The 26663-nt window shown below is 31.8% G+C and overlaps 2 protein-coding genes across 3 annotated transcripts; both read right to left on the reverse strand.

Moving 5' to 3' along the window:
• Positions 1–10619: 10619 nt before the first annotated feature.
• Positions 10620–16225, reverse strand: LOC143574014 (GDT1-like protein 4). Its single transcript, XM_077058751.1, has 13 exons — positions 16184–16225; positions 16009–16077; positions 14617–14676; positions 14481–14528; positions 13655–13740; positions 13538–13574; positions 13406–13453; positions 12625–12690; positions 12507–12551; positions 12355–12416; positions 12188–12260; positions 12017–12094; positions 10620–10900 (listed from the first exon to the last, which is right to left on the reverse strand). Exons 1-12 carry the CDS (start codon positions 16202–16204, stop codon positions 12023–12025), a joined length of 687 nt encoding a protein of 228 aa, XP_076914866.1. The 5' UTR covers positions 16205–16225; the 3' UTR covers positions 10620–10900; positions 12017–12022.
• Positions 16226–21037: 4812 nt separating this feature from the next.
• On the reverse strand, positions 21038–23798 carry LOC143573997 (RNA polymerase II C-terminal domain phosphatase-like 4). Of its 2 annotated transcripts, none has more exons than XM_077058744.1 (7): positions 23707–23798; positions 23429–23541; positions 23155–23335; positions 22256–22545; positions 22003–22191; positions 21854–21892; positions 21038–21425 (listed from the first exon to the last, which is right to left on the reverse strand). In XM_077058744.1, the coding sequence occupies exons 2-7, from the start codon at positions 23492–23494 to the stop codon at positions 21111–21113; spliced, it is 1080 nt and encodes a 359-aa protein (XP_076914859.1). In that variant the 5' UTR covers positions 23495–23541; positions 23707–23798; the 3' UTR covers positions 21038–21110. The 2 variants fall into 2 exon arrangements, with proteins under 2 accessions (XP_076914859.1, XP_076914853.1); XM_077058738.1 differs by having other exon boundaries at positions 23429–23544.
• Positions 23799–26663: the final 2865 nt, after the last annotated feature.

The raw sequence follows: 26663 nt of genomic DNA on the forward strand, positions 1-26663 counted from the left end.
CTTTCATAAATGATGACTTTAGGTATATCTTTTTCCATAAAGAATGACTAAAAACTAACATATGGATTTTAAATCTAACAAATGAAGAGTTACCTAAACTTAAGGTGAAATTAAAGTAGAATAAAACAACCATGAACCATTCTGATTCGGTATTTGGCAACTCTTATATTTTACTTTATAATAACAACATAATATATATATATATATATATATATATATATATATATATATATATATATATATATATATATGTATTGTATAAAGTAATATAAATCATACAAGAAAGTTTTAAATTACTAAGCCGGAAAAATTACAATATTATCAAATTAACAATATGAGGCATACCGTAAACAAAATGAAAAACAAGTGAGGAAATATTCGGATATTCTAAGGTAAGTACTAAGTAGCATAAGGTTTGTCAATGTCATTGCCATTTAGAGAAGTATATACTTCATTAATTGTTTACATTATCATTCTGGTTAATTAGAACCAATTTTCAATTCTCGAATGTTGCCTTGTTTGAGAATATTCTCATGGCATCTACATAAATCCAACTGTATTTTGTTGGTAGGATTCAATATTTTTAATACTAAACAAATGACAATCAGTGATGATACTTTCGTCGGTAAAAGTCATCACCGAAGAGTATTCGTCAGTGAATTAACGTCTACCGGTGACATGGGCTTGGGTAATTTAATTTCTGAGAGATTACTGATGAACGCTTTACCGAAGGATTAATGACTGGTACATGTACGATGGCTAGAAAGCCTTCTTCGACGAATTCAATATGATTACCGATGGTTCATCGATGGAAATTCCCTTGTCAAATCCATCAGTAGCACTATTCAAATAAAAATATAAAATAAAATGCATTTATATTTTTAGGGAAATTTAATAATAAAATATGGAAATGAGCACAAAATCTAGAAATTTAATATAACACGTACGGCTTACAGATTGATTAAAAATCTGGAAGTTTAATATACAAATTATGAAAATTAATTCAAAATCTGAAAATTTAATACAAACTACGAAAATGAGTACCTGGTCTAGAGTTTAAAATTAAATTACACTGATTAAAAGTAAACTCTAGTGACGAAGTTGTATTGAGCTTGGTTTATAACATCTGACGATTTTCAATCATCCCAATGTCTTTCAAACACATTATTTAGAGAATCCATTTTCGAAGAAAGCTCAATGAGAACCTCCCGCTTTTGTTTTATGACTCTATCTATCCTTCTTATGGAGGACATCAAGAATCCCCACAATTGCAGTAAGTCTCTCTTTGTTGATGACACGAATTTAACTTAATATTGAGTAGAAATTTTATCATGCATAATCAAACATATGCTTACTCAGTGGTTGCTATATTTCCCTCACTTGGATTCTCGCACTTAAGCATAATAACTTCTCAGGCTTGGATTCGCACGTTAAGTATGTATTCTTAATATTTAAACTCAATTACTCACTCAATCAAGTCCATTTTTTTATATTAAAAACATTTTAGACAACCCAAATCATAACCAAGTAATCTCATTTAAAAATTTAACTGTTTAAACCTAATAAAAAAGGCCAATTTTTTTCGTCTTCGACCCATAAACTTTTAATCATTATCAGAGACAGCCCTAACAGATACATACGAATAGATATACATACAAATACACATGCACTTACAAATACACATATATTTCCTACATACACACACAAAGTTAACCAACAATATTTTAACATATGCATATCATATCTTACAAGCATACAAATACATTCATACATATATATATATATACACATACATACATATAGGGTTAGTTTTATTTGAAAACTCAAAAAAAGTTAAGAACTTTTAGAAACTTTTAAAAATCAAATATTTTTTTAACATTTTTTATATATTAACATTATTTGAGACTTGTTTTATCATATTTATAAAAAAAATTGATTATAAATATAAATCACAAGTTACACATGTATAAAATTTATGTGATAAAAATTTACATATGTGTAAAAAAACATAGATATGCGTAAAAAACTAATTTTCATAATTATAATCGTAAATATAGATGTCAAAAGTGATAAAACTACATTTAAATAATATTAACATACAAATTTTTTTATAAAAAACATTGGTTATTAAGAATTCCTTCAAGTTCTTAAATAATTTAAGAGTTCTCAAATTATACTAATCCTATATATATATATATATATACATAATCAACAACAATTTAATGTTTAAAAAAATAAAAATTAATCAGGTTTTTATGCCATTCACGTTATCTAATTAGTATATTTAAGAAGTTTGGTGTCACAGTATAGTGTAAATATGATTTTGTATATTTAGTAATAGTTTCATGCTTTATAAAAAAGGATGCATTTGGTTGGATTGTTGTCGTGTAAACGTTGGAAGATTTGGGTGGGTTTGTTGTTTCCCAAGTTCGAGATCTCTTCTACCGTGAGATTTCTGTTTCTAAATTTTTTAGTATGTGTTATTATTTATTTCTTTCAAGTTTCAACATTTTTATTTTTTATGCTTATCAATTTGGGGAAGGAAATTGTTTTGGTTATGATATCGTAACGAATGTGACAAAAACCAATAAAATTCAGACTCATCGTGTTTTGTTTTAGTTCCAGTAACATGATGACAACTAACCGAATTTTCGTAGACCACACAGCTCAACGCAAGCGATCGATAACTGTTGGGTTTTTCCAACTTTCGAGTTTTAACGACTAACGTCGCCCCACTTGTCCACCTCGATATTTATAATTTTTTTGTTTTATTTTTGTTTTAGTTCCAGTACAATAACGCACATAACCGAATCCGACCATATTCGCATCGACTTGCATACTCAACGCTTGAGTTTTTACCACCATCCATGTTTTACCAACCTGCCTCGACACAATGTGCCTGTCAACACACTAGTTGATAATAATTAAAACAGTAGTGGCGGTATGTTGAAAATAGAGGGGTTGCATTGGCGTTAGAGGTAGTGGTGTGGTGGTGTCAATGTGTGATGGTATTAGATGAGAGAGAGAGAGAGAGTAATAGTTGGTAACATCCCAATTTTTGTGGATTTTAGAGAAATAAATAAACAAAGGATATTTATTTATGTAATAAGATGGATGTTTATAAATGTTGGTGGATTATTATTATTATTATTATTATTATTATTATTATTATTATTATTATTAGATTTTATCCCTCGTATTACGAGAGTTGTTTTACATTATTCGTTTTTAATATCTATATATGTATATTTAGATTTTAATTTTATTTGTTGTAAGAAAGTTAATAATTAATATACTTAAGGTTTGATGATAAAATGGTTTCACAAATAAATGGTATGTTATAATCCAGTTTAAAAACAATCTAGGTTTGGTGATACCCATTACCCATTTATTTTCTTTATTATAAAATTGTTTCTTAATTATAAAAAATATCTTTTTTTAAATAAAATAGGATATTAATTTTTAGTATTTCCCTATTTTATAGGATTTTCATATCAAATATTTTATGAGATTAATTTGTAATATAATGAGATGTTATAACCCGTTTAAGAGCTATATGGGTTTGGTGAGACCTTTACCCGTGAATTCGGGTCAAATGCGTTAAAAACATTCATTTACAAATAAAGCAATCTGATGGCTTGCGAGAATGATTGTTTTATATTTTGCGTTTTTAATATTTATTTTTTGAATTTTAATTTTCTTTATTGTAAGAAAGTTAATAATATACTTAGGGTTTATGATGAAAGGGTTTCATAAATAAATGATATGTTATAACTCGTTTAAAAGCTATCTGGATTTGGTGACCCATGACCCACTTATGTTTTTCACTATAAAATTATTTATTAATTATAAATAATATCTTTTTCTTTTAAATTGGATATTAAATTTTAGTATATCTCTATTTTATAGGATTTTCATATCAAATAATTGGTAAGATTAATTTTTAATTTAATGAGCTGTTATAACCCGTTTAAGAGTTATCTGGTTTTGACCCATACCCATGAACGTGGGTTAAATCAATGAGAGACCTTTATTTAAAAATTAAGCAATCTGGTGGCTTCCATAAAAGGGAGGAGCGACCATATCGCGACACGTAGGATGTTAGGGGTTTCGTCTATATATTATTATTATTATTATTATTATATCTCCTCCAACCATGCTTGCAAAGCAGATTGCCAGAACAAATAATTTCGTATTTATAAATGATAACGACGGAATTCTGTTGGAATTCTGTCGGTAGGAGCCAACCTCGACAATGGCTAAAAAGCCTGGTTAGAATCCTATCAGAAATTCAAACCTTATTTACCTACATAACAGTGAGGAATTACCGACATGCATATGGGCCTTCATAGCCTAAAAGGAATATGTGTGAATAAATCTTATTGAAAATCCAATACCATGTCACCGAGGGACTTTCGAGGGATAGTCCATCGATAACGCTTTCCCACCAATCGGCAGAATTTTGAAATAAGATGCTACTTTTTGGAATGTTTTCGAAAATCGAGGGTATACTTGCGAAAAAAAGTACTTTTGGACGAAATTCGCAAATATGACCAAACCTCAGGGACGATTTTGGCACTTTACCCATATAATAAAGAAATAGTGAAAAGACATGTCTACCCCTGACTTAACGATTAAATTTAACGAGATTAGTGGTTTGGATGTAATTGGCAAGAATTGAGAAACGTGAAAGATCCATATGCAAAAAATGAACTTTTTGGACTAAATTCGCATTATTTTTCAAACCAAAAAGACGAAAATGACACTTTATTATAGAAAGATAGATAATATATAAAATGCAAATAGATAAGGCATGGAAGAACATGGCAGGATTTGCTATTGTGAAGATCAAGAAAATTAACTACGTCCCTTGAGAAAGTTAAGGGCCAAATTCTCTTTGTCAACACTAGCATTGTACTCAATTCATAATTAAAATAAACCTTACCTGCATACTAGATATATACACATTTGCATATATATATTATGGCAAATGCAAGAGGACAAGAGGTAAAGGATTAAATTGGACATGCTACATAGATAGAGGACATTTAGAGGTGTAACTAGATTGTTGGTTTGTTAAGACATTGGATTAGTCATCTAATTAATTACTAATAGCTTTGTACATTAATCGTTACATATTAGGTAAATGTAATGTTTAATTGATTGAATAGAGAAATTTTCTTTTTCAAATTTTGCATCGTGCTAGGGTGAAGGGAGTGAGTGCGCGATGGTGGAAAGATGCCATCTTTAATGGAATTGGTATCAGGTTTTGAACACGAACACGAACACACAGACACGTTTATTATTGAGAAACTTCACAAAACTCAATTACCCATATTACAATCTCTAAACCCCAAAGCACGGGTATTTATAATCTAACCTATCACGTTTAGACTATAATTATGATTGCTAAATAATAGGACATAATAATTATACTAATAATTAAATCTGAGCACATTTAATTGTTTGTAATTATCCACTCCTTAAATCATTTTACTTAACATTGCACGCCAAGTAACGCTTTTGAACTGAAATTTCCAACAATCTGGACCTCCAGAAGCACACCCCGCCCCTCCAGTACCAATAAGAAACCCTATTGATCAGCATGGCTACCCCAATATCTAGGAAGAACAAAAAAAAGATGGAAGTGTGCGAAAACGAATTTCAAGATGGAAGATTAATTTTAGGTGGGATGGATTGGGGACACCATCCCGCCTCAATTGGTACCATAGCAAAACGGGATAGACATTTCAGGATGGGAAACCACACCTTTGCCCTTGGAAATATAGGTCTTATCGGACCTTGAGTTTGTACACATATTTTTTATAAAAATTAAGATCTAACCTATCACGTTTAGGTCTAACCTATCACGTTTTTTTTAGAAATATATTTTTTTTTAGAAATATAGGTCTAACCTATCACGGGATAGACATATTTTTTTTAGAAATGTAGGTCTAACCGATAACGTTTAGACTATAATTATGATTGCTAAATAATAGGACATAATAATTATACTAACAATTAAATCTGAGCACATTTAATTGTTTGTAATTATCCACTCCTTAAATCATTTTACTTAACCTTGCACGCCAAGTAACGCTTTTGAACCGAAATTTCCAACAATCTGGACCTCCAGAAACACACCCCGCCCCTCCAGTACCAATAAGAAACCCTATTGATCAGCATGGCTACCCCAATATCTAGGAAGAACAAAAAAAAGATGAAAGTGTTCGAAAACGAATTTCAAGATGAAAGATTAATTTTAGGTGGGATGGATTGGGAACACCATCCCGCCTCAATTGGTACCATAGCAAAACGGGATAGACATTTCAGCATGGGAAACACACCTTTGCCCTTAGAAATATAGGTCTTACCGGACCTTGAGTTTGTACACATATTTTTTATAAAAATTAAGGTTAAACACGAATTAGTAGCAGTGGGCACAAGTTGGCATTCCATCCCTAAATAAAATTATGGCACCAACCCATGCATTTTAATCTATAGTTATAATCAATAGATTGTTGGTACTCGATGAAGGAATTTTTTTTCATTTCGTTGATGAATTTATCATTAAATATTATATACATTAATTAGGAAAACAGTTTTCACCAACTAATTTATACAATGAATAAAGATTAGGATAGCTCGAAATTCTCATATTTTATATTATGTTTGAAACAAAAAAAAAACGAATGACCCTGACCTCAACCAGCTCCAACAACACACACACATATATATATATATATATATATATATTTGAAGAAATGTAATTAGTTATTATACATAAATCTGCTGGAATGAAAAAAAATGACCCTTAACTATATCAATTTTCACAGTTGAATTTAATAATTATAAGGTATTACTAATATGAATATTAATGAAAGGGTTATTGCATGACTTTAAATTGAAATTGCATCTAATTGTGTTTTCTAAACCAAAACAACATGTAAAGACAAACCGTTTAACAAAAGTTTATTCGATATAAACTATTAGATAAAAGCATACCATATTTATATTAAAACATTAAGTTCTGATAATTTTATCAATGACACTTGATTAGTCCACAAACTACTTTCACACAACCTCGTATCCTCCAAAAAACGTTAATTAGTACACTTCAAAGCACTCATGAGTTTCTAGAGGTTATTGCTGTCCTAAGAACAATGCTCATTACTTCCTAGGAGATTAGCTAGGTTTATTCAGGTTCATCGTTACTAAACAAATCCCTACTTTCACTTGTAGGCGCGATCATTAAAAACGATGGTGATGAAATAAAGTACGCTAAACTGATCATCAATCAAATATTCACATGTAACAAATATTTTCGTGTTGTTGGAAGATAAAAGCTAAAGTTTGAAAACACATATTGTTTTTATCAAATATGTGAGGTTCTTTCTACATCCGATGTTATCAACAGTTGTTTTAGCATTTAGCTGTGATTCTTGAGTATCCCGAAAGTGTATTAAGACGATTCATAATGCATTTAACAGTGTTTCTTGGAAGAATTCATAATTATGTACCAAGTCATGTTTACTGAAACAATTCATAGTGCTCGTTGACAATATCGGCTAATTTTTAATCTAATCGCTTAGTACAAATTGACTTAAAAATATATTATATCACTATCGTTTTCGTGGGTAAGATAAGCTACTAAAATATTATATAACCATTTGTGTAAACTTAGGTTTATCATCTTGCATGATAATAAAATTCCAAAAACAATTAAGTTTTATATTACAGGTAGATATAACTGGCTAAATATATCAAGGAATACGGCATTCGTTAATATCCATCAATATGCATGTTTCTTCATGCATGCTTGTTAATTATGTAAATCATGCCAAGTTTGCGAGTTTTGGGTCGACGAGTTGAGTTAAGATACCTGAGTCCGACTCATATATGTATTTGTGTTAAAGACATCAACCCGTCAACATAAACATGAAATCGTGTTACTTACCCAACACAACTTGTTTAATGCAGATATTTTAGTGTAATTGGATTCACTTACCGACCAATGTAAATCATAATATACATTAAAAAAGTTAGGATGTGTGAGGTGAATGCTTGTTTTAGTTTATAATAATATTAGGGGCGAAAACCCTAACAAAGGGGGTTCCTTTGGTGCCCGACTTGACGAGGGTGCGGGGTAGTGCCCCCTGATTGCAGGGTTCAGAGAGCGACATCCTCTGGCATATTTTAAGAGCGACATCCTCTGGCATATTTTAAGGGGTGGCGCCCCTTGCTAGGATCGACCATTATTACTATGCTGAAAATCATTAGAAAATGATTTTTTCGATTTGTCACATGACTATCAAAAGTCAAAAAAATTGATTACGTTTAATGAAATTGAAATTGAAATTGAAATTGAAATTGAAAATTGTAACACCTACCAAACCCTAATCAGATTATCTCATTCGTTTGGGTCGAATATTCTCACTCACTTGTTCACAATTTCACTTTCAAAATCATATACTAGCTCGTTCTTGATCTCATTTGAGCGTTTTTCTGTTTGATTTATTTGGAGATCCACCAAAAAGTTTCAATGTGAAAGTGCTACTCAACACTCAAATAATCCGAGTTACAAATCAAAAGTCCCCAACATTTAATTCTTTTATAAACGAGTCAAAAAGCTTTTAAACATGTTAACAGGTTGCAAATGGATTTTAAACGTATTAAACAGTGGGTTTGTCAGTCGCAAAGGGATTAAACAGGTCTCGTAACGGAGTTTGCTTTTTGACCAATACAAATTTATTTTTTTGTTCATAGAAATAAATTAAAGGTTTCAACCCAAACACGATGTGTTCATTAACGAGTTATATATGACAACTCAAAATCTAACAACCCAAAACCTGCATTTTTCGTGGGGCCCACTACTAGAATGAGTTCAATCATTGTTCTTTGATTCAGGTTCTCAGGTTCCCCACTTTTTAGTGATTCCCAATTGAACCTACCTTTATGTGTGTGCGTGTGTGTGTGTCATCTAAGGATTCATTATCTAGTGAAGCAGTGGTGTTTCAAAGAGAGAAACAGTGAAATGGTTTGGGACTTTGAAAGAGAATCAACGATCAGAATGCACGATAGATGAATAGTGCACCTAAATCTTGGGGTTTTACTATAGTTGTCATAAATATACAGGGACGTGGAACCTGAAATAGAAGTAAGAGCTCTTAAATTTGAAGCCTCTAAACTTATATTTTTTCTATAGCATAAAAAAGAAGACACATCTAAAACCTTCCTCCAATAGAATCTTTATACTAAAGATATAAATTGATAAAAGCAATAGTGACTGTGTATTTAGGGAGTTACTATTTATCAATTTATATAATTTTGTGAGTGCATAAACCGAAACAAATCAATAAAATAAGTGTTTGTGAGTAAGATATAGATAGAGACAGAGAACCGGATGTGCGTGGTTTTTAAAAATTAAAAAAGTTTTTAAAAAAATAGTGTTTTCAGTTAAATTATATAGATAGATATAAAGACTTGAATGAGAATGCACTAAGAGCATTCTCAACTTATCCATCATCCTCATCTCTATAATTACACTAAAAAAAACAAGAATTATCTCTTTTGTTTAATTAAATAATAGTTTTATCATACAGTTTTCTCTCTCCACCCTATAATTTACAAACAATCACCACATTTTCCTCAAATTAACAAAAAATCACTACATTTTCTCTCTCCATCCTATAATTTACACCCACAACCACTCAAAACTCACCATATAAATCACAAACTTCTCTCACAAAAAATTGAAGGATATGTTGAGAATGCTCTAAAAATGAATAAAATTTGTGATTACCCCCCCCCCCCCCCCCGGGTTTGATGTTGTGATATTTAGCCGCACCATGCATGTTAGGCCCAACCTAAGTTGGGATCAAATTTACAAAGCCCAAGTCAAGAATGGTTCACTAGAATAGAGGCCCGAGAATCCTGTAAAATCAGACAAGCCCACAACAAAACAAGTTATTCTCTCTCTCTCTCTATACACACACGCAAGCGCGCGCACACATATATATGATCTAGTATAATATTGACTGGCGGGCTTACTGTTGTTTGCATTGTGATAAGATAGAGGTAGAAAAGGATTACACCACCAATGAGATATATCTAAACCTTACCACTCACTCCCTTGCATTACTATCCGAGTCCTTGACCAGCCACACGAGTCCTTAACAGTGACCATCGTATCTATTTGTTGATCCTAGAGTGAACATTTAATTATTCGGTGACTTGACCTAAAAAAAAAGTTCCCCTAGACATCTAAAGATGGAAAGAAGACATCCATAAAAAAAAAAAGAATTTCTAAATGCATGTGACTAATGGCAAGGACTTGGGTAGCAGGTGCAACAGAGTGAGTCGTCTGGTCCAGATATGTCTCGATTCGGGTCATGATGCACCGTGCATGTGGTATCCACAATAAACTCATTAGAGGACCCTGGAGTCGTAGCTTCGGGAGTACTACAACAACATTCAAGTGACGCCGTGTGGATTATAAAGAGAGCACAAAACAAAGAGAAGGGGATTTTCGAAGTTGTTTTAGACCATTTAACATAAGTTGAATCAACACAATGTTTATATCCGATTACCATTGTATTTATTTGTTGGCCTATTGACAATAACATGGTGACGACAGTAAAATGATCTTTTGAATCCGTCACTGCATACATGTATATTAAAAGCTAGAGAACATGTCATGCACAAGATGTTTAGAAAAACACCAAGGTGATAGTGGCAAAGGCGGATAGCGTTATCAATCACCATAATGATGTCATTGATATTTTGCATAATCTAATTTTGATTATCATTTCAGCTAATTCTTTAAAACTTGCACATTATAAGTCTTACTGGAATGTCAAAATAATGTCTCTTCGACACCGACACCCCCGTTTCCTGTCATCTGCACAAAAGCAACACACTACTTATCAAAAAAAGGAACATTGAATTTGGTAATTGAAAAAAGAGTTAGGTGTCATTTTCATACCCGTGGTTTATTCAATTACACAACTTTAATACCGTTCTTAAATTCAGTGCAACTAAATACTTCACGTTTCAAAAACATGATATTTTAGAACCTTTTTTCTAACCCTACTATTTTGTATTTTTTTTAATTTATCACTTTTTTAAACCTGGAGTTAAGTGCTATTATCATACCTGAGGTTTGGCCAATTACACAGCTTCAATACATTTTTTTTTTTAATTTTTGCAACTGAACACTTGGCGTTTCAAGTTCGTACTTTTCGCTAACCCCGTCTATTTTGGTCGTTAAGTCAAAAGGACAAAACAAACATTTTGTAATTATTTTTTGAATTTATCATTTCTTTTAACCCATGTATATCAGTTTATCATGTTAACTAAAACCCTAACACAAATTCATTCCTCAAACTAAATCGACAACTTAATCGACGCTCAACCTCAATCAAACTTAGAATTTATGTTCTTTAATTGTTCACACGTAAGAACCCTCTTGAATGTTATTCGTGTTGAGCAATGGTCCAGGCATACATGTGAAGAATCGAAGAACCCAAATTATGAGTTTGAGTGTCGATTGACTTGCTAAACTGATATAAAGGGTTAAAAGAAATGAGAAATAAAAAAATTACAAAATGATCATTTTACCGCCATACTTAACGACCAAAAGGGGTTAGCGAAAAGTACGAAAATTGCATAATTCTTGAAACGTCAAGTGGTCAAGTGTGCAGTTGCAAAATATTTAAAAAATGTACCCAAGTTACCCAAGTTGCGTAGTTGGCCAAACCTCAGGTATAAAACGAAACTTAACTCCAGGATTAAAAAAATGAGAAATTAAAAAAATGCAAAATGACCTTTTTACCCCTGACTTAACGGACAAAATAACAAAATAGATGGGGGTTAAAAAAAATACTAAAACGGCATGTTTTTAAAACGTGAAGTATCTAGTTGCAATGAATTCACAAAAGGCACTATAGCTGCATAATTGAACAAACCACATGTATAAAAAGGACATTTAACGCTATAAAAAGTTTTGGTAGCATACAGCAAATTATGATTCAACAGTTGCAAAGAATGACTGGATTCCAAACAAAATGAACAGAACGCCACCCGATAGTGCAATCTGCATCAGATTCAATAAAAATATATTATTTTCATCACAAATAGGAAAACGACAGCGAAAAATCGAAGAAATCAGTGAGAAAATTAAAATTACAAATTTTTCAGATATTTGTGTAGCCAAACTCTTCCCTCCGAAAACAGCAGCAGTCTGACACAAAGCTTGACCTCTAAAAAACAAAAATAATAATAAAATATCAATATTGTTTTTATAGAAGTCGACTAGTCGAGAACTAATAAATAAGTAAAGATAAGTTAACATACAAAACGCCCCCAAGAACGACACCAAGTGGGTTCTCAGCTGCAGCCAATCCAATTGTAGCTATCTGAAAAATTAATATATTGAGTGTGTTAAAAGTGAAAAAATCAGCATATCGAAAAATTAAGATTAATGGGTTTTAAATACGGATGCTGACCTGGCTTTTGTCACCCCATTCTCCAAAGAAAGTTATAGAGAATGCCTGTTTAAAAGACAACATTAATTAGATACGATATATTTGTTTAATAGAGAAGTGAAAGTTTCGGGATCGATACCTTCAAAAAGATGGGTGAGAAAAATTGAGAGAATAACGGTCGGTTCTTCTTTTTAGCATCATCGCCCTGTAAAAATATGGATAAAATGATAAATAACCATAAATGCTAAGCAATATTATCTATTTATAATGTCTGCTTTCGGTTCAAGATTAGGTGGCAAAATAAAAGAAACTTCGGTTTTGTGTTTTTGAAAACCGTTCGGTTTTCACAAAGGGTTCGGTTCGGTTTTGTTTTTGCCGTTTTGGGCTTGAAATTTTTGGACCAAAAAATATGGCCCAAAATTATGAACTTGGGCCTGATACTTTGGGCCTAAATGTTTTTGTTAATTAATGATTTGTTGGTTATTGAACATATGGGCATAAAAATTTGGGCTACACCAATATTATTTTTTTATAAATAAATTACCAAAAATTCAAAAATTAAAAAATTATTTTTTTATAAATAAATTACCAAACATTCAAAAACTAAAAAATTAAAACTATAATATATAAATTTAATAAAAAAAAAAGTCACCATTTCGGTTTTTACGAATTCGGTTCAGTTTTATGTTTTTCGGTACATGCAAAACCGAAACCGAGCCGGAAATTCAGTTTTTTCGGTTTTGAATAAACTTCTGATGAATTTTGAACGTTGGATCAGCTTGACCTGTTTCCCTTTTAATCAAAAACTTGGGTTTGCCCCGTTTTATAGAGATAAGCATGACCCGATTCGACCCATTTATAGGTAAATCGTAAATGGGCTGACACTTTAACTTTTAGTAAAAAACCACATCTTAAATTACCTTGCCGTTTGCTCTACTTGATTCACTGTTAGCTTTTAAATCAGCATCCTACAAAGATAACCATAATAAAAATAAGATTTTTATTGGTAAAAGTATAACAAAGGTAAGCAAGAAAATCGGATAAGAACAAACCAATTCAGCTTCAACTTCAGCTAATTCTTCTGACTCCCTGTTAACAGAAACAATTTGTAGTGAAGATGTTAATGTTGTTCGAATTGATTGTCAATAAATAGTAAAAGACAGATTTACCCTTCATGAAATGCATCCCATAAAGACCATAGCCCGAATCCCAAAAACAATACAGTGGCTATATGCTTAGTCAATGTTCGCGATATCTGCATTATTACAATCAAAAAGTCACAAAACACTCATCAGGTTGCAATTTAATAGCATAAAAAATATGCATATATGGAGGGAAAAAAGTTGATTTTTCTGTGTTACAAATCACTATTGAAGAGTTCAATTGCATAACTAGGCCTGTAAACGAACCAAATGAGCATTAATGGAACTTGTTTGTGCCCGTTTGTTAAGAAAATGAGCATGTTCATGTTCATTCGCTTATGTCTTAACGAAAGTTTCATGAACGTAAATGAACAGAGATATGCACAACAAACATGAACTAAACTAAACGAACAAACATAAACCAACACGAGTTAAAAGTAAACGTGAATATGCAAATTAAACTTAAAAACACCATCATTGTTACATCAAACATTTCAAATTAAACAAATATATCTAAAGAAAAAGTTTTAAAATATGAAAATCAAATTGACTTCAAATTGATATTTATTAACTATAAACAAAATAAATGAAAGAACATAAGCGAATGTAAGAACGAACATAGACGATCTTTCAGGAACGTAATGAACAAACATGACATTTTTTCACGTTCATTCGTTTAATTAAATGAACAAAAAAACCGTGTTCATATACGTTCTTCTATCAAATGAACGAACATAAACGAACTTCTCGCCGAACAAACATGAACAAAAAACCGTTTCATGTTCGTTCGTCTATCCTTTGGATAAGATTAACATATGTTCGTATCGCAGCACTGATAACGTAACATACATACCAGATTTGGAGCAGCCCATCCAACAGCAGCAGACAAAACAGTCATAACCTTAAAAAGAAAAAATTAACTTTTTAAGGACTCATATTACTGGAGTTGATATCCACAATTATGATTAAAAAACAATGAAAAAACTTACAATCAGAGCTGAAAGACAGCCTGCCAAAACATATCGCCTAGGGTGTCGCATAGCCAAAATCTAAAATCCGAAAACAGTAATATGTCATAAATAACAAAAGATTCAAGAAAAAATATTCATATAAATTAAACTTTATAGCATGAGCCAGATATAGAGTATTGTTATTTAGAAACAAAACATGTATTGATTTTGCTTCTAAAATGCACAAACTGGACATTATTACAACATGTAACATGGTGTAGCTGTTTTTATAGACATATCATTTTTAGAACTCTAGAAATGACCCAATTTGACCAAAAGGACGTCCAAAAATGTCATCTGCATCGTTCGAACAGATAAAGTATATCAACTATAATACTTTCTATATAACTTAAATCCAATTTTGTTATTACTACAAAAACTGAATATCTTCTATCTTCTATATCTAAAATGTACAAATTTGACATGATGGCATCAAGTAACATGTGTAGCTGTGTTCATAGACATATAACCTTTTTGGAACTCTTGAAATGACCCGATTCAACCACATGTAAGCCCAAATACGTCATCTACGTCTTTTGAACAAATAAAGTATACCAATAACAATACCTTCTATATAACTTACATCCAACTTCTTAATTCTTATTACTACAAAAACTGCATATCTTGACCTTCTATACAACTTGCATACAATTCGACCACATGTAAGCCCAAAAAAATGTCATCTAAAATGAAAAATCTTGACTTTAGCCAAACAATGATTTATGTAGCTTTTCATTTAACATTTTTTTTTTGTGAATACGTTATTTCAGTCGTAAAAAATACGTACATGTTTATGAATTTTAACGTTTTAGTTTTCCATCCCGTGTAACACACGGGTTTCTAACCTAGTATTTAATAAATAAAAACAACTATAACACGTGTTGGACCGTCAGCTTTGTAGGCCACCAAAAAGCTGTTTTCACGCCTCTCTCTTATTAAATACCGGATGACACATGTCAGCTTCTAGTAAAGTCTAGATTTTGATTTCCCGACTATGAATTTCTTTAATTTGGTAAATAATATAATTACACCACAACTCCATAAGTCCTATTATTTAACCTTTTTTCAAAAAAAAAAGTTGAATACTAAATATTTTAGTATTTATAAAAAAAAACCTAAATAACAAAGTTGAATACCAAAAAAAAAAAAACTTAAATTCAAAAATAAAAAAAAATCATTTTTAACATATATTCTAGATAAAAAAAATTGAATACTAAATCACAACTACAAAAAAAAATAAAAAACAAAAAAATAATAATTCAAAAAGTCAACGTTACAAGAGTTTGACCAATGAATCCAATCAACCAAAATCATCAACCAAAACTCAATTAACCAAAAACCCAACCAGCAATCGAAGCAATAAACACTCACCGCAGCTGCAAAGAACGTCTTATCCCCAATTTCAGAAAGCACAGTCATCGCAAGCGACTTACTAAAACCCTAATTTCACAAACCAAAACCAAATCAAAAACCCAATTAAACCCACATCAGATCCACCATCCATAAGCAAAATCAATCATCAGATTGAAAAATTAACGAGACTCACTTGAACAACTGATAAACTCATAATTGGCCCGTTGAAAGTTGAAGCAATAGAATAGTGAATAGAGCTGATGATAAATTAAATTGGAATCGAATTATTGTAGGCGGAATAAAGCGTGATTCGGGTGGTGTGATCGGCCGGTGGAGATTGTATCTGGAGAGTTTGTGAAGTGCGATTGAATAGTGTAATCGGAGGTGGAAGAGAATCTGGGAACTAACGGTGGAGGGTTTGTGTGTTGTTGAGATTATTATTATTTATATAAATATAAATTATATAAATATAATATAATATAATATTATTGGATGCTGATTTGTATTACGTGGTCAAACCAATTTGATTCGTTAATTTTTTTGGCTTATAAATTTTTCGATATTTCGGATATTTTTCGAATACTTCGAATAATTTATTAGCTATTTTGGTTGTCCGGGACAATTTTTAAAAAGATCACTTTATATTTTTTTATAATTATTTTTTTTTTAGGATATTTCATATATCTTGCTCACTATCCGATCAGAAATCTGAAGTAATTTTGGATACGAATTTGGATAGTGAAATCCACTATCCGAAAGATCCGGATATCCGACTTTAAACACCCCTAGTTATTGCGTGTTTATATATGTTACGATATTTGTAGGTGTTGAGTAAAGGTGAACAAACCGGTTTAGAATCAAAAACCAGTTTGGGTTGAAACCAGTTCATTTTGATCAGCAAAGTTAACACCGATTTTAATCGGTTTTGGTTCGGGCTGAAACCGGTTTCTTGACTAGGTTACGATTGATTTTGGTTCGGGTTTTGAATGGTTTTAGCCAATTTTGCCGATTTAAGTTTGGTTAACCGGTTTCGGTGGAGAAAATTATAAACCGGTTTCGAACCTACGGTTTCAGTCAGTTCCAAACCGGTTTCTACATAATCGGTTTCAAACCATTTCGGTTTGATTTTAAGTCGTTTCAGTTAACCGGTTCTTTAACAACCTCTGGTATTGAGAATTGAGATGAGCTGAGCTGTTCACGAGCTACGTGAGTTTGGGTTGATGTAAAGTTTGTAACGAGTCAAGTTTTGAATAGGGCTTGTTTTATTTGTGGGAGCTTGAGTTTTGTATGAGAAGTTCATTTAGGCTCATTAAGGCTTGACGGCCTTATGTGTTTTTAAGTTTTTCTTTTTTGTATGTCTGATGTATTAATTTACAATGCATAGTTGAATTTTGGTCCGTTTAAGGTTTTTCTCAAAATATATAAAATTAATTAAAATGTATATTATTAATTAATATTAAACGAGCCACACTTGAGTTTGAGAAAAGCAACTCATGAGATGGGTTAGAGCTCTAGAAAAAGAACTCAAAACGAGCCAGGGTCAATTTCCTACAAGTCAAAACAAGCCCAAACATGGCCTTAGGCCTGTAAACGAACCGAACGTTCGGTGAACTATCGTGAATCGTTCGGGTGGAAATTCGTTTATGTTCGTTTATCTAATAAACGAACGAACATGAACAAAAAATTTGTGTTCGTTTAATTAAACGAACGAACATGAACACATGTTCCATTCGTTCATTTATCTTCATGAACGTTCATTTATGTTCGTTTATGTTAGTTTATTTATGTTCATTTATGTATTAATATTAATAGAAAATAATTAAATATTATCTGGATATGTCATCTGCTTAAAGGTTTTATATTTGTTAATTTGTGTTCATTTAAGTGATTTCATTTAAGTTCGTTTATCTTTATTCAGTTATGTTAGTTTAGATTTTAAACAAACGAACACAAATGTCCATTTTTAAATAAACGAACATGAACATAAATAGTTGTTCGATTAAGTATCCTTGTTCTTTTAAATTAAATGAACGAACACGAGCATGCCCTTATTTGTGTTAATTCGATTCGTTTACAGGCTTTCATTATGCACATTGATGAATACATCGGTCTCAATCTCTAGGATCTGCCGATTTTATTTGTGTTCGTTTGTGTTCGTGAACCATTCGTGAACACATTAATTTCCTTAATAAACGAACACGAACATTAAATCTCGCTCGGTAAGTGTTCGTGAACCGTTCGTGAACACATTATTTACTTAACGAACGAACATGAACAAAGCCTTGTTCGTGTTCGTTCGGTTCATTTACAGCCCTAAATGGTGTTACTCTTGGGCATGTTTACACCTAGTTGTATCTATTTAAGTCATTAATCTCTTTTGTGTTTCTACAAATTAAAAATAATAAAATAATAGAAAAAAGAACAACATTAATATTATTATTATTATTTGAAGGAATAGGACACCCAAGGTGTTAAAATAACTGTAATTTTATAAATTCAGAATGAAACAACGGCTAACATTATTTGACCTATGTTCTTTCTTTTTGGACCTAAGAGTCGCGTCTTCTTTGTTTTGGATGTAGGGGTGTTTGTTTTGTTTTACTGTTAGTTTTAAAAAGTTTAAGTAAGTCGGTTTTGAAAAATATTAATCTGTGCTGAATGGTTTGGTTTATGGTTTATACTTGAAACGGGTTGGACCGGACCATAACATTCGGGGCTATGTGACTTTTTAAGTTAGACCATACACATGATTAAGGTTTGCTTAACGATACAATAATAGGTCAATCTTTTAAGATTTAACAATAGAAATATGACTTCTTTATTTTGGTAGGATCTACTCATTTTATAAGGGCCCAAGAAGTCAAACTGTTACTAACGATTTGATTGGTTCGATTTAATTTTCAATGATTCAGTTTTAGTTTACAATGATCAAAAACCGTTACTAACAGTTTGTCTCGCGGTTACTAATGATTCGGTTGTAGTTTCATATACCGGTTCCTTAAATGTATAAAGAGCATTTCCCTCAATTTAAATAAATATATATATTTTTGTATGTTATATTAATAAAAGGTTCATATTTATGTTACTCTTTTAATACTTTTCTTTAGACAAAGCTATCACTATAGTTTTGAATCTCATTCCATTCAAGGCCAGGGCCCTTCTGTATTATAGTGACAAGTTAGTTTGTTTTAAGGTAAAATATAACTTATTATAAGACAAGTGATTAAATAAATTTGTTGAGTTGTTAATATCTTTGGCAATTTTTAAGTCATTTATTGTAATTGAATATTTTAATGCTGTGTGAAAGTCGGATTAATTATAAAATTGGTTTTATAACTGTCACGATTTCAAAGACATCCAAGTATTAAAAACACGAAACGTTTTTAAAGAAATTGTAAAAATCATTGACTTTATGTAAATCTTCACTTAATTCACAGAAAGAATTTCATATTCAGTTTCTTTCATTAGTGAAAAAGCAAAAAAAAAAATTAAAAAAAAATAATATAACAACATGCGCACACAGTCTTATGCTACCATATATATACTCATATCGCAAGTTTGTGAGGCTAAGATGGCAGGCATATGGGGCCGTCAGGGACACACGTTGTACTTTGCGACGTCACTGGTGGTGATCTCGTGCGTTGAGGGAAATGGGAACACCACTATAACCCTTTAATTTTATACCCTATTGATACTTTCAAACGTTAAATAAAAGAGAATCCATATAACAGTTATTTATGTTATCCATCGCTACCACGCTATATTTCCCGCAATTCGAGCCAAACTTGATGTTCTTCGGGAGTGGTTAAATTGCCCTAATGTGTGGTGAGGTTAATACTGCAAGGAGACCATCCACCAAAATGGTAATTGCTAAAAGTTGTGGCATCATATGATTTATAATTTTGGCATGTATCCTTTAGCGTTGTTAGTTTCAATAACGACATTAATGTTCATGATCAATCATCGATTTTCGATATCATAGATGGAACTGCACATGAGTAGTCGTTTCAAGTTAAAGGAGCAAAGTACAAGCACCGGTCTAATGGAGCTAACTTTAAGTAGACAGTTGCGTAAAGCACTTGTAAGAAGTGTTTAACAGATATTCAGAGTTATAAATAAAGTGGGGTAGACAGTTAGATTATTGTCTTGTGTGTTACACTTTATTGCATTTTATTATATTATATAAAGTGTGTTTTTTTTTCCTTAACAAGCGAATTTAAAGTATTTGTTATCAAAAGGAAAATGCAAATTAACTTAAAAGATGATGAATGAAACCAAAGGATAACTATAATTTGATATACATCTCTCTCAAGTTATACCAACACATTAAAACTGTTTGAAAATTTTATAATAAACTTTAAGGTCTTAGGTATCCAACTTTACACAAATGACAAAACATTTTCTGCATATAATAAATTTCATGAACCATACTCAGTAAAAACTAACTGAAAGTAGTTTATGTGACTAATTAATTCATTTATTTCATACCGAACAAAGTTTTTTTATATATATTGTTTGGCATTTTATTATTTAAAATGTATAGACAAATATTATCCTTTTAATAAGAAAAGCGCATCTAGTGTACACATGGCAATACCCGTTAAGATGGCATAAAATGACCTAAATTAAACATGCTAGAGCTTGAGTTAAACGTGTTAAGAGTCATAAACTGGTCAACACTATTGAAAGCATCTCTAACTTCAAATTATTTTTTTAACAAACTTTATTCGTCTACGAAGTATCAAATGTGTTTTCTTTAATTCTTTCACACTTTATTCTACGAAGTATCGAATATTATTTCTTTTGTATCGTTTTATTAATTTTCCAATATAATAGCTATCAAACTTTTGTTTTATTATGGTTTGTAAAGTTTCTCAAAATTGTGCACGCCATACATGACATCTTGAAAGGCACTTTTTTTAAAATGATGCCTATGCCTATTGTAAAAAAAAAAAAAAAAGTTACATCCTAACCCTTAATCTTTAATATAAATCCAAAATCAACCTCCCACTTCCATAGACTTTGTTATACTAATAACCCTTACCAACATCATTTATAAAAAGTCAAACCTACTCTATTAATATGGTCAACAATATCTGGTCAAACGAGACACAAAGAAGTCAACGGTTGACTTTTATATCTTTCACAGGAAACTTATCTTCAGGCTGCCTCTTCCATAGAAAATTAGCGGCTTCCAGCCATCTCGGTTCAACCAAAAACTTGTTTTCTTTGATCGCCCAACGTGACTTCTCGGTTCCAATGTCTGTCGAGATTACATGTGTCACTGATGAATCAACCTCAGTAGAACATGTAGCTCCTAATCGTTCCGCCATCATCCATAATTGATGATTATCCGCCTGAAATTTTGTCGGGAAAACACAACTGAATACAATTTTACACCCCTTCAAAATCTCACTCCGAACCACACCCAACATCTGCATAATAATTACACATTAATAATCCCATTATTAATTTATTATAATTTATAAATATAAAAAAAATTGGTTTTAAATAATCCCAACTTCACACTTGGTTGGTCGCGGTCCCAACTTAAGGTGTATTTGTTTCCAACAGTCCACCACTAACGGACGGTTAACTTCGTTAGTCTGATGCTCACGTGGCATGTTGAGTTGTCAAAAAGATCTATATGGCACAATTACGTGGCATCAGACTGCGTGCGCCACGTAAGCATCAGACTAACGAAGTTAACCATCCGTTAGTCACGGACCGTTGTAAACAAATACAACTTTAGTTGGGACCGCTACCAAGTGTTAAGTTTGGACTGCTATTTGCCAATAGGTCGTAGTTAGGATTATTTAAAACCAATTTTCCTAAATATAAATAATCATCAAATGTATCTCACCTGTCTTGCATCTCGGCCTGCAAAATTCTCCCCAAGTTCCTATTTTAGTATCATTAACAAAATTGTCAAAACGATATTATTATTTGTATAAACTAACCAAAAAGATTAAAACCATGTTGCCAAAAATACTATTATTTACCAGGACATACCGGGTCAAAAAACATACTGTGGACCCGTTTAAGGACTTCAAGAACAGTGGCAAGCGCACCATCGGTATCACTTTCATCACTTCTCAATTCGGAAAGAGATTTAGCTTTATAGCCAAACTGTTTACAACTTGAAGCAAAGAAATGATATCTTTCCATTGAAATCAAATTATCCTTATGCTTCGACCATACCTAAAAGGAAACAAAATCAATCATGTGACGAATTTGTTTAAAAAGATAAAATAAAAAGGCTTACTTGTTCCGTGTCATCAAGGATCAAAACAGCACTTTCTTGTCCTAATACTACATCGAGGCCTTTTTGATGTCTTTGGGTGCAATCACCTTGTGCAATGACTCTAGAGTCAAAGTAAATCCGACCCGGATCAAGTAAATTTGCCATTTCTAATGCATAAGCGCGCTCCCCCATAGTGTAGATGTACATTTCAAAAAGATTACTTGCTTCTTTCAAGAATGTGTGAACAAATGGCCTCAATTTTGTCACCATGTGCATGAATGGTAATCTAAATAGGTTACCTTTTAGCACATCTGCAATTACAAATATGACGTTATGCCCATGATTAGAAAATATAATATTACTTCCCCTTTTGAAAAGAAAATTCATTATACGCTTGCCATTAATGAATATTTTTTAATGGAACTAAAAGTTCAAAACTTTATTATGCATATAAAGCAAAAGACTTGTTTACGAAACCATCATTTTTTTTTTTCAAAAATACTACCGATACAAATTACTAGAGATGTGTAAATAGTAATTTCCAGTCATTCATTTAGTGATGGACCGATTTGGGTTATTTTTATATCTAATGGATCAATTGGAAAATTTAAAAGCAACAACCACATAACCTTAAAAGATAACTACTTAAATGAGTCAAACGAATCAAAAGTTGTCCAAATTGTATTTTGAATGCACAAAACCTCTTAAATCTTTTTGTTCAATAAATCAAATATTACTGAAGTAGCATAATTTTTGTAACCATATTTGGCACAATTACCACTCACAAAAAATACTAGAAATTTTAGACAAACGAAGTGATTTGGGCCAAACAACCAGTTATCACTGTTCATTTTGCCACCTCTACAAAATATTTACATGGAAACAAATTGTTAAAAAGTAAAAACACATAAAATTATTACCTTGCAATGGATCATTTGGGTCCATTAAGTATCCTTCATCTTGAGTTAAGTCTGAAAACCTGGTTGAGTTTAGTAAGGTGTGGTCTAAATCAAGAACCAAGTAAAGCTTTTTACGTCGTAACAAAGATTTTAAATCTTTGTCACGGAGACGGGCAATTTCATCATTGGCAAGTCTTAGATCCTGCAATATTATAGAGTTAACTAGTTACACATGTTCAACAAATTTATGTAAGAAAGTATACATGGTTTACCAAAAAATAGTAACAATAATAACCTTGTGTATATAACCAAATGCCACACCAGATTGAGTATCCATTTTCTGTCCACATTTTACGCACATTCCTCCAATAAAACCAGGATGTGTACATATATCCTCCTTCACTAATACTTCTGAACATAATAATTAACAAGGATTACAAAAATTTGTGCATGAATTTTTAAAGAAGTCCAGAAATATTTTACTTGCTTCGTAAATATATATCTTTTTATTCTTTTCACTAGAAATAACATAATAAAAAGAGAATATAAAAAGAACTAAAATAGACGCATCACCTAAAACTTCTGTTTGTTCTATATGAGATGTTGAACCCTTAGGTTCTTCTGTACCATCCACTGTAATCTTCCTTCTCTTTGTCCTGTATAAGACTAAACCATTTAAAACAACCAAAAAAACTTAAAGCATATATAGATATAACAAGTATAACTTCTATAATTTGAAATATTTGTATACAAAAATAAGTCAGTAATCATAGGTGACTCCTTACAGTAGACCCCCCCCCCCTTTCATCAATAACATGACATCCAAGCACACACAAGCATGACATCCCTATATACAATATGGAATTTACTAACTAAACGCAAGTACCGCAAAAAATCAAGTAAGCATATGATCATGTTTGAAGGTGATGATATACAGAACTTAAGACCTTATCCTCTAGTGTCTATTATTAAGCCTATTAACACTTCATCAGTTCATTGAAAGCCACGTGTGTGAGATCCTTCTCGGTAACATGCTAAGTTGTTAACTACTATTAAGTTATATATCTCACTAAAGATAATAAGATTAAACATCTAATAACCTCACTCTTACAAAAGAAATCATACATCAGCTTTCTATGAGTACAGAAGTTTAATGCAAGTATGTTATTATGTACCATTCAATAACTTCTTGAATTTGAAACATTTGTATACCAAGCACACACGCAAAAAGTTTGCAATTAGTATGCAACCAAAAACATCCCTATACACAACAATCAACTAGGCATATGAACAGGTTTGAAGTTGATGAAATACAGATGTTAAAACCTTATAACCCGGTATCTATATTTAAGCCTATTAACAGTTTACAGAAAACCATACGTAAAAGATCCATCTCGTTAACATACTAACACGCAAATCACTATAAATTAAGAGTCATATCTCACTGAATTCAGTAAGATTAGATACCTAATAACCTCACTCTTACAATACAAATCATACACTCGCTTTCTATATACCATAGTTTGATGCAAGTAAACTATACAAGTGAGAAAGCATTATTATGTACCTTTCAATAAGTGAATTAGTCTCGTCACCATCATCTTCATCGCCATCATCATTATCATCATCTTCATCACCATCATCATCATCATCATCTTCTTCATTGTCTTCTTCTTGTTGAGGAACGGTATCCGAAGTGGAATCCAACTCCAACTCCTCATCCAGAAATGCAGCAAAATCATCACTGCTTGATGAGTTCACCGGTGATTCATCAACGAGGCTCATTTAATATACCTACTATCCAATTAACAGTAAATATTGCATAATTAGCAAAAAATTCGGTAACAAAACTATGCAGTCAATATTGGTTACCGGTCCCAATGTGATAGATCAATCAAAATATCTATCAGAATATCGGCACTGATAATATCGGCGATATTGACCGATATTTCTAAAGGTGTGCACGCTGCGGTCCGGTGCGGTTTTGGGCTAAAACCATACCAAAACATCAGTTTTTGAATTTTTTGAAACTGTTTGGTTTCGGTTTTCTCGGTTTCGGGTTTTCGGTTTTCGTATTGGTTTCGGTTCAGTTCTGGTTTTTTCGGTTTTTGTCATTTGGGCCTTAAAGTTTTAGGCCAAAAAAAAAAAGTTAGGCCAAAAATAATTAATTTAGGCATAAATAATTTCGTTAATTATTAACTAAGTGAATATTATATATTTAGCCAAAAATATTTGAGTTATATATTTATTAAATTCTTATAAATGACTTAAAATAAAAATCTAGAAATTTGGTTCGGTTTTTTTGGTTTTTATTACATAAACCGTAAGTTCGGTTTTTACAAAAACATAAAACCAACCGGTCGGTTTCTGTTTTGGTTCGGTTTTTCCGTTTTGTTGCACACCCCTAGATATTTCACCGATATATCACCGATTTTACCGATATCAGCTTTTTTAAATCTTAATTATCCATTTTTAGTAAACACTGTTAGTGTTTTAAGTCTTAACAAGTTCCTAAATCCTACTCGCTACAATTGTTGTGTTTCGTAAATTTCAAAATGTTAATTTGCTCATGGTAGGCGAGTACACTGACTCGTTAGTGTTAAACTGCTATACTTATAAACTCTGCACGATATTAAACCTACCAATATCCCACGCCGATAACCTATATCTCAACTATCCGCCCGATTTTTACAGCATTAACTGCATAGGTAACAAAAAGAATAAAAAAAATAACAAAAAAAAGCCCTAAAATGTTGCAACAATCTCTATAACACTTTCTAGGGTTTCATTTCATATCTACACTTACAGGCACCTTAATTTAACGAATTTTATATCTATTCAGTTTCAAATTAATAATAATAATAATAATAATATGTGTAACTAATTTTAACGAGATGAACTAAAGCTATATTATATTAATATTATCCTCGAGTGAACAAATATTATTATTATTATTATTATTATGATAATATGTTGAAGCTTACGGGAGAATGATGTGGCTGCTTCTGGAAGAAAGGCGGAGCGACGGTGTGACCGGCGCCGGAGAAAGTTGACGTTCGCCGGAGCAAAAGGACGACGGAAGACGGCGGTGAGGCGGAGATAGATCGAATGGAGTTTATGTTTATTTATTTTTTGGTTGTATGAAATAGTTGTTTATAAAAACATCGATTGATGGGCCTGGTTAAAAGCCCATACACTGAAATAAATAATCTGGGCCTGGTGTAGTGGTGTTTGTGTGTCAGACCAAAATTGTGGTGGCTTTACACGAGCCGAGCCGAATCGAGCGAAAGCTTGTTTGTTGCTTGGCCTGTTTACAACTGAACCGAATCGAACGGCTGAAATTCGAACCGAGCCAAAATCGAATCGAGCGTTTTTCGATCGAATATCGAGCGATTTTCGAGCATTATTTATTTCTTTTTCACTCTAAAAATTTTAATAAGAAGCAAGTTTTTTAAGGTTGCAAATAATATATTTTGTAAAGAAATTAATACTTTTTAGACAAACGTGTAATAGGTTGTAAATTTTCAAGA

Source organism: Bidens hawaiensis, unplaced genomic scaffold (assembly GCF_021521415.1).
Source record: "Bidens hawaiensis isolate Kalapana, Puna unplaced genomic scaffold, B.hawaiensis_p1.1 tig00001382_1, whole genome shotgun sequence".
Classification (NCBI taxonomy): Eukaryota; Viridiplantae; Streptophyta; class Magnoliopsida; order Asterales; family Asteraceae; genus Bidens; species Bidens hawaiensis.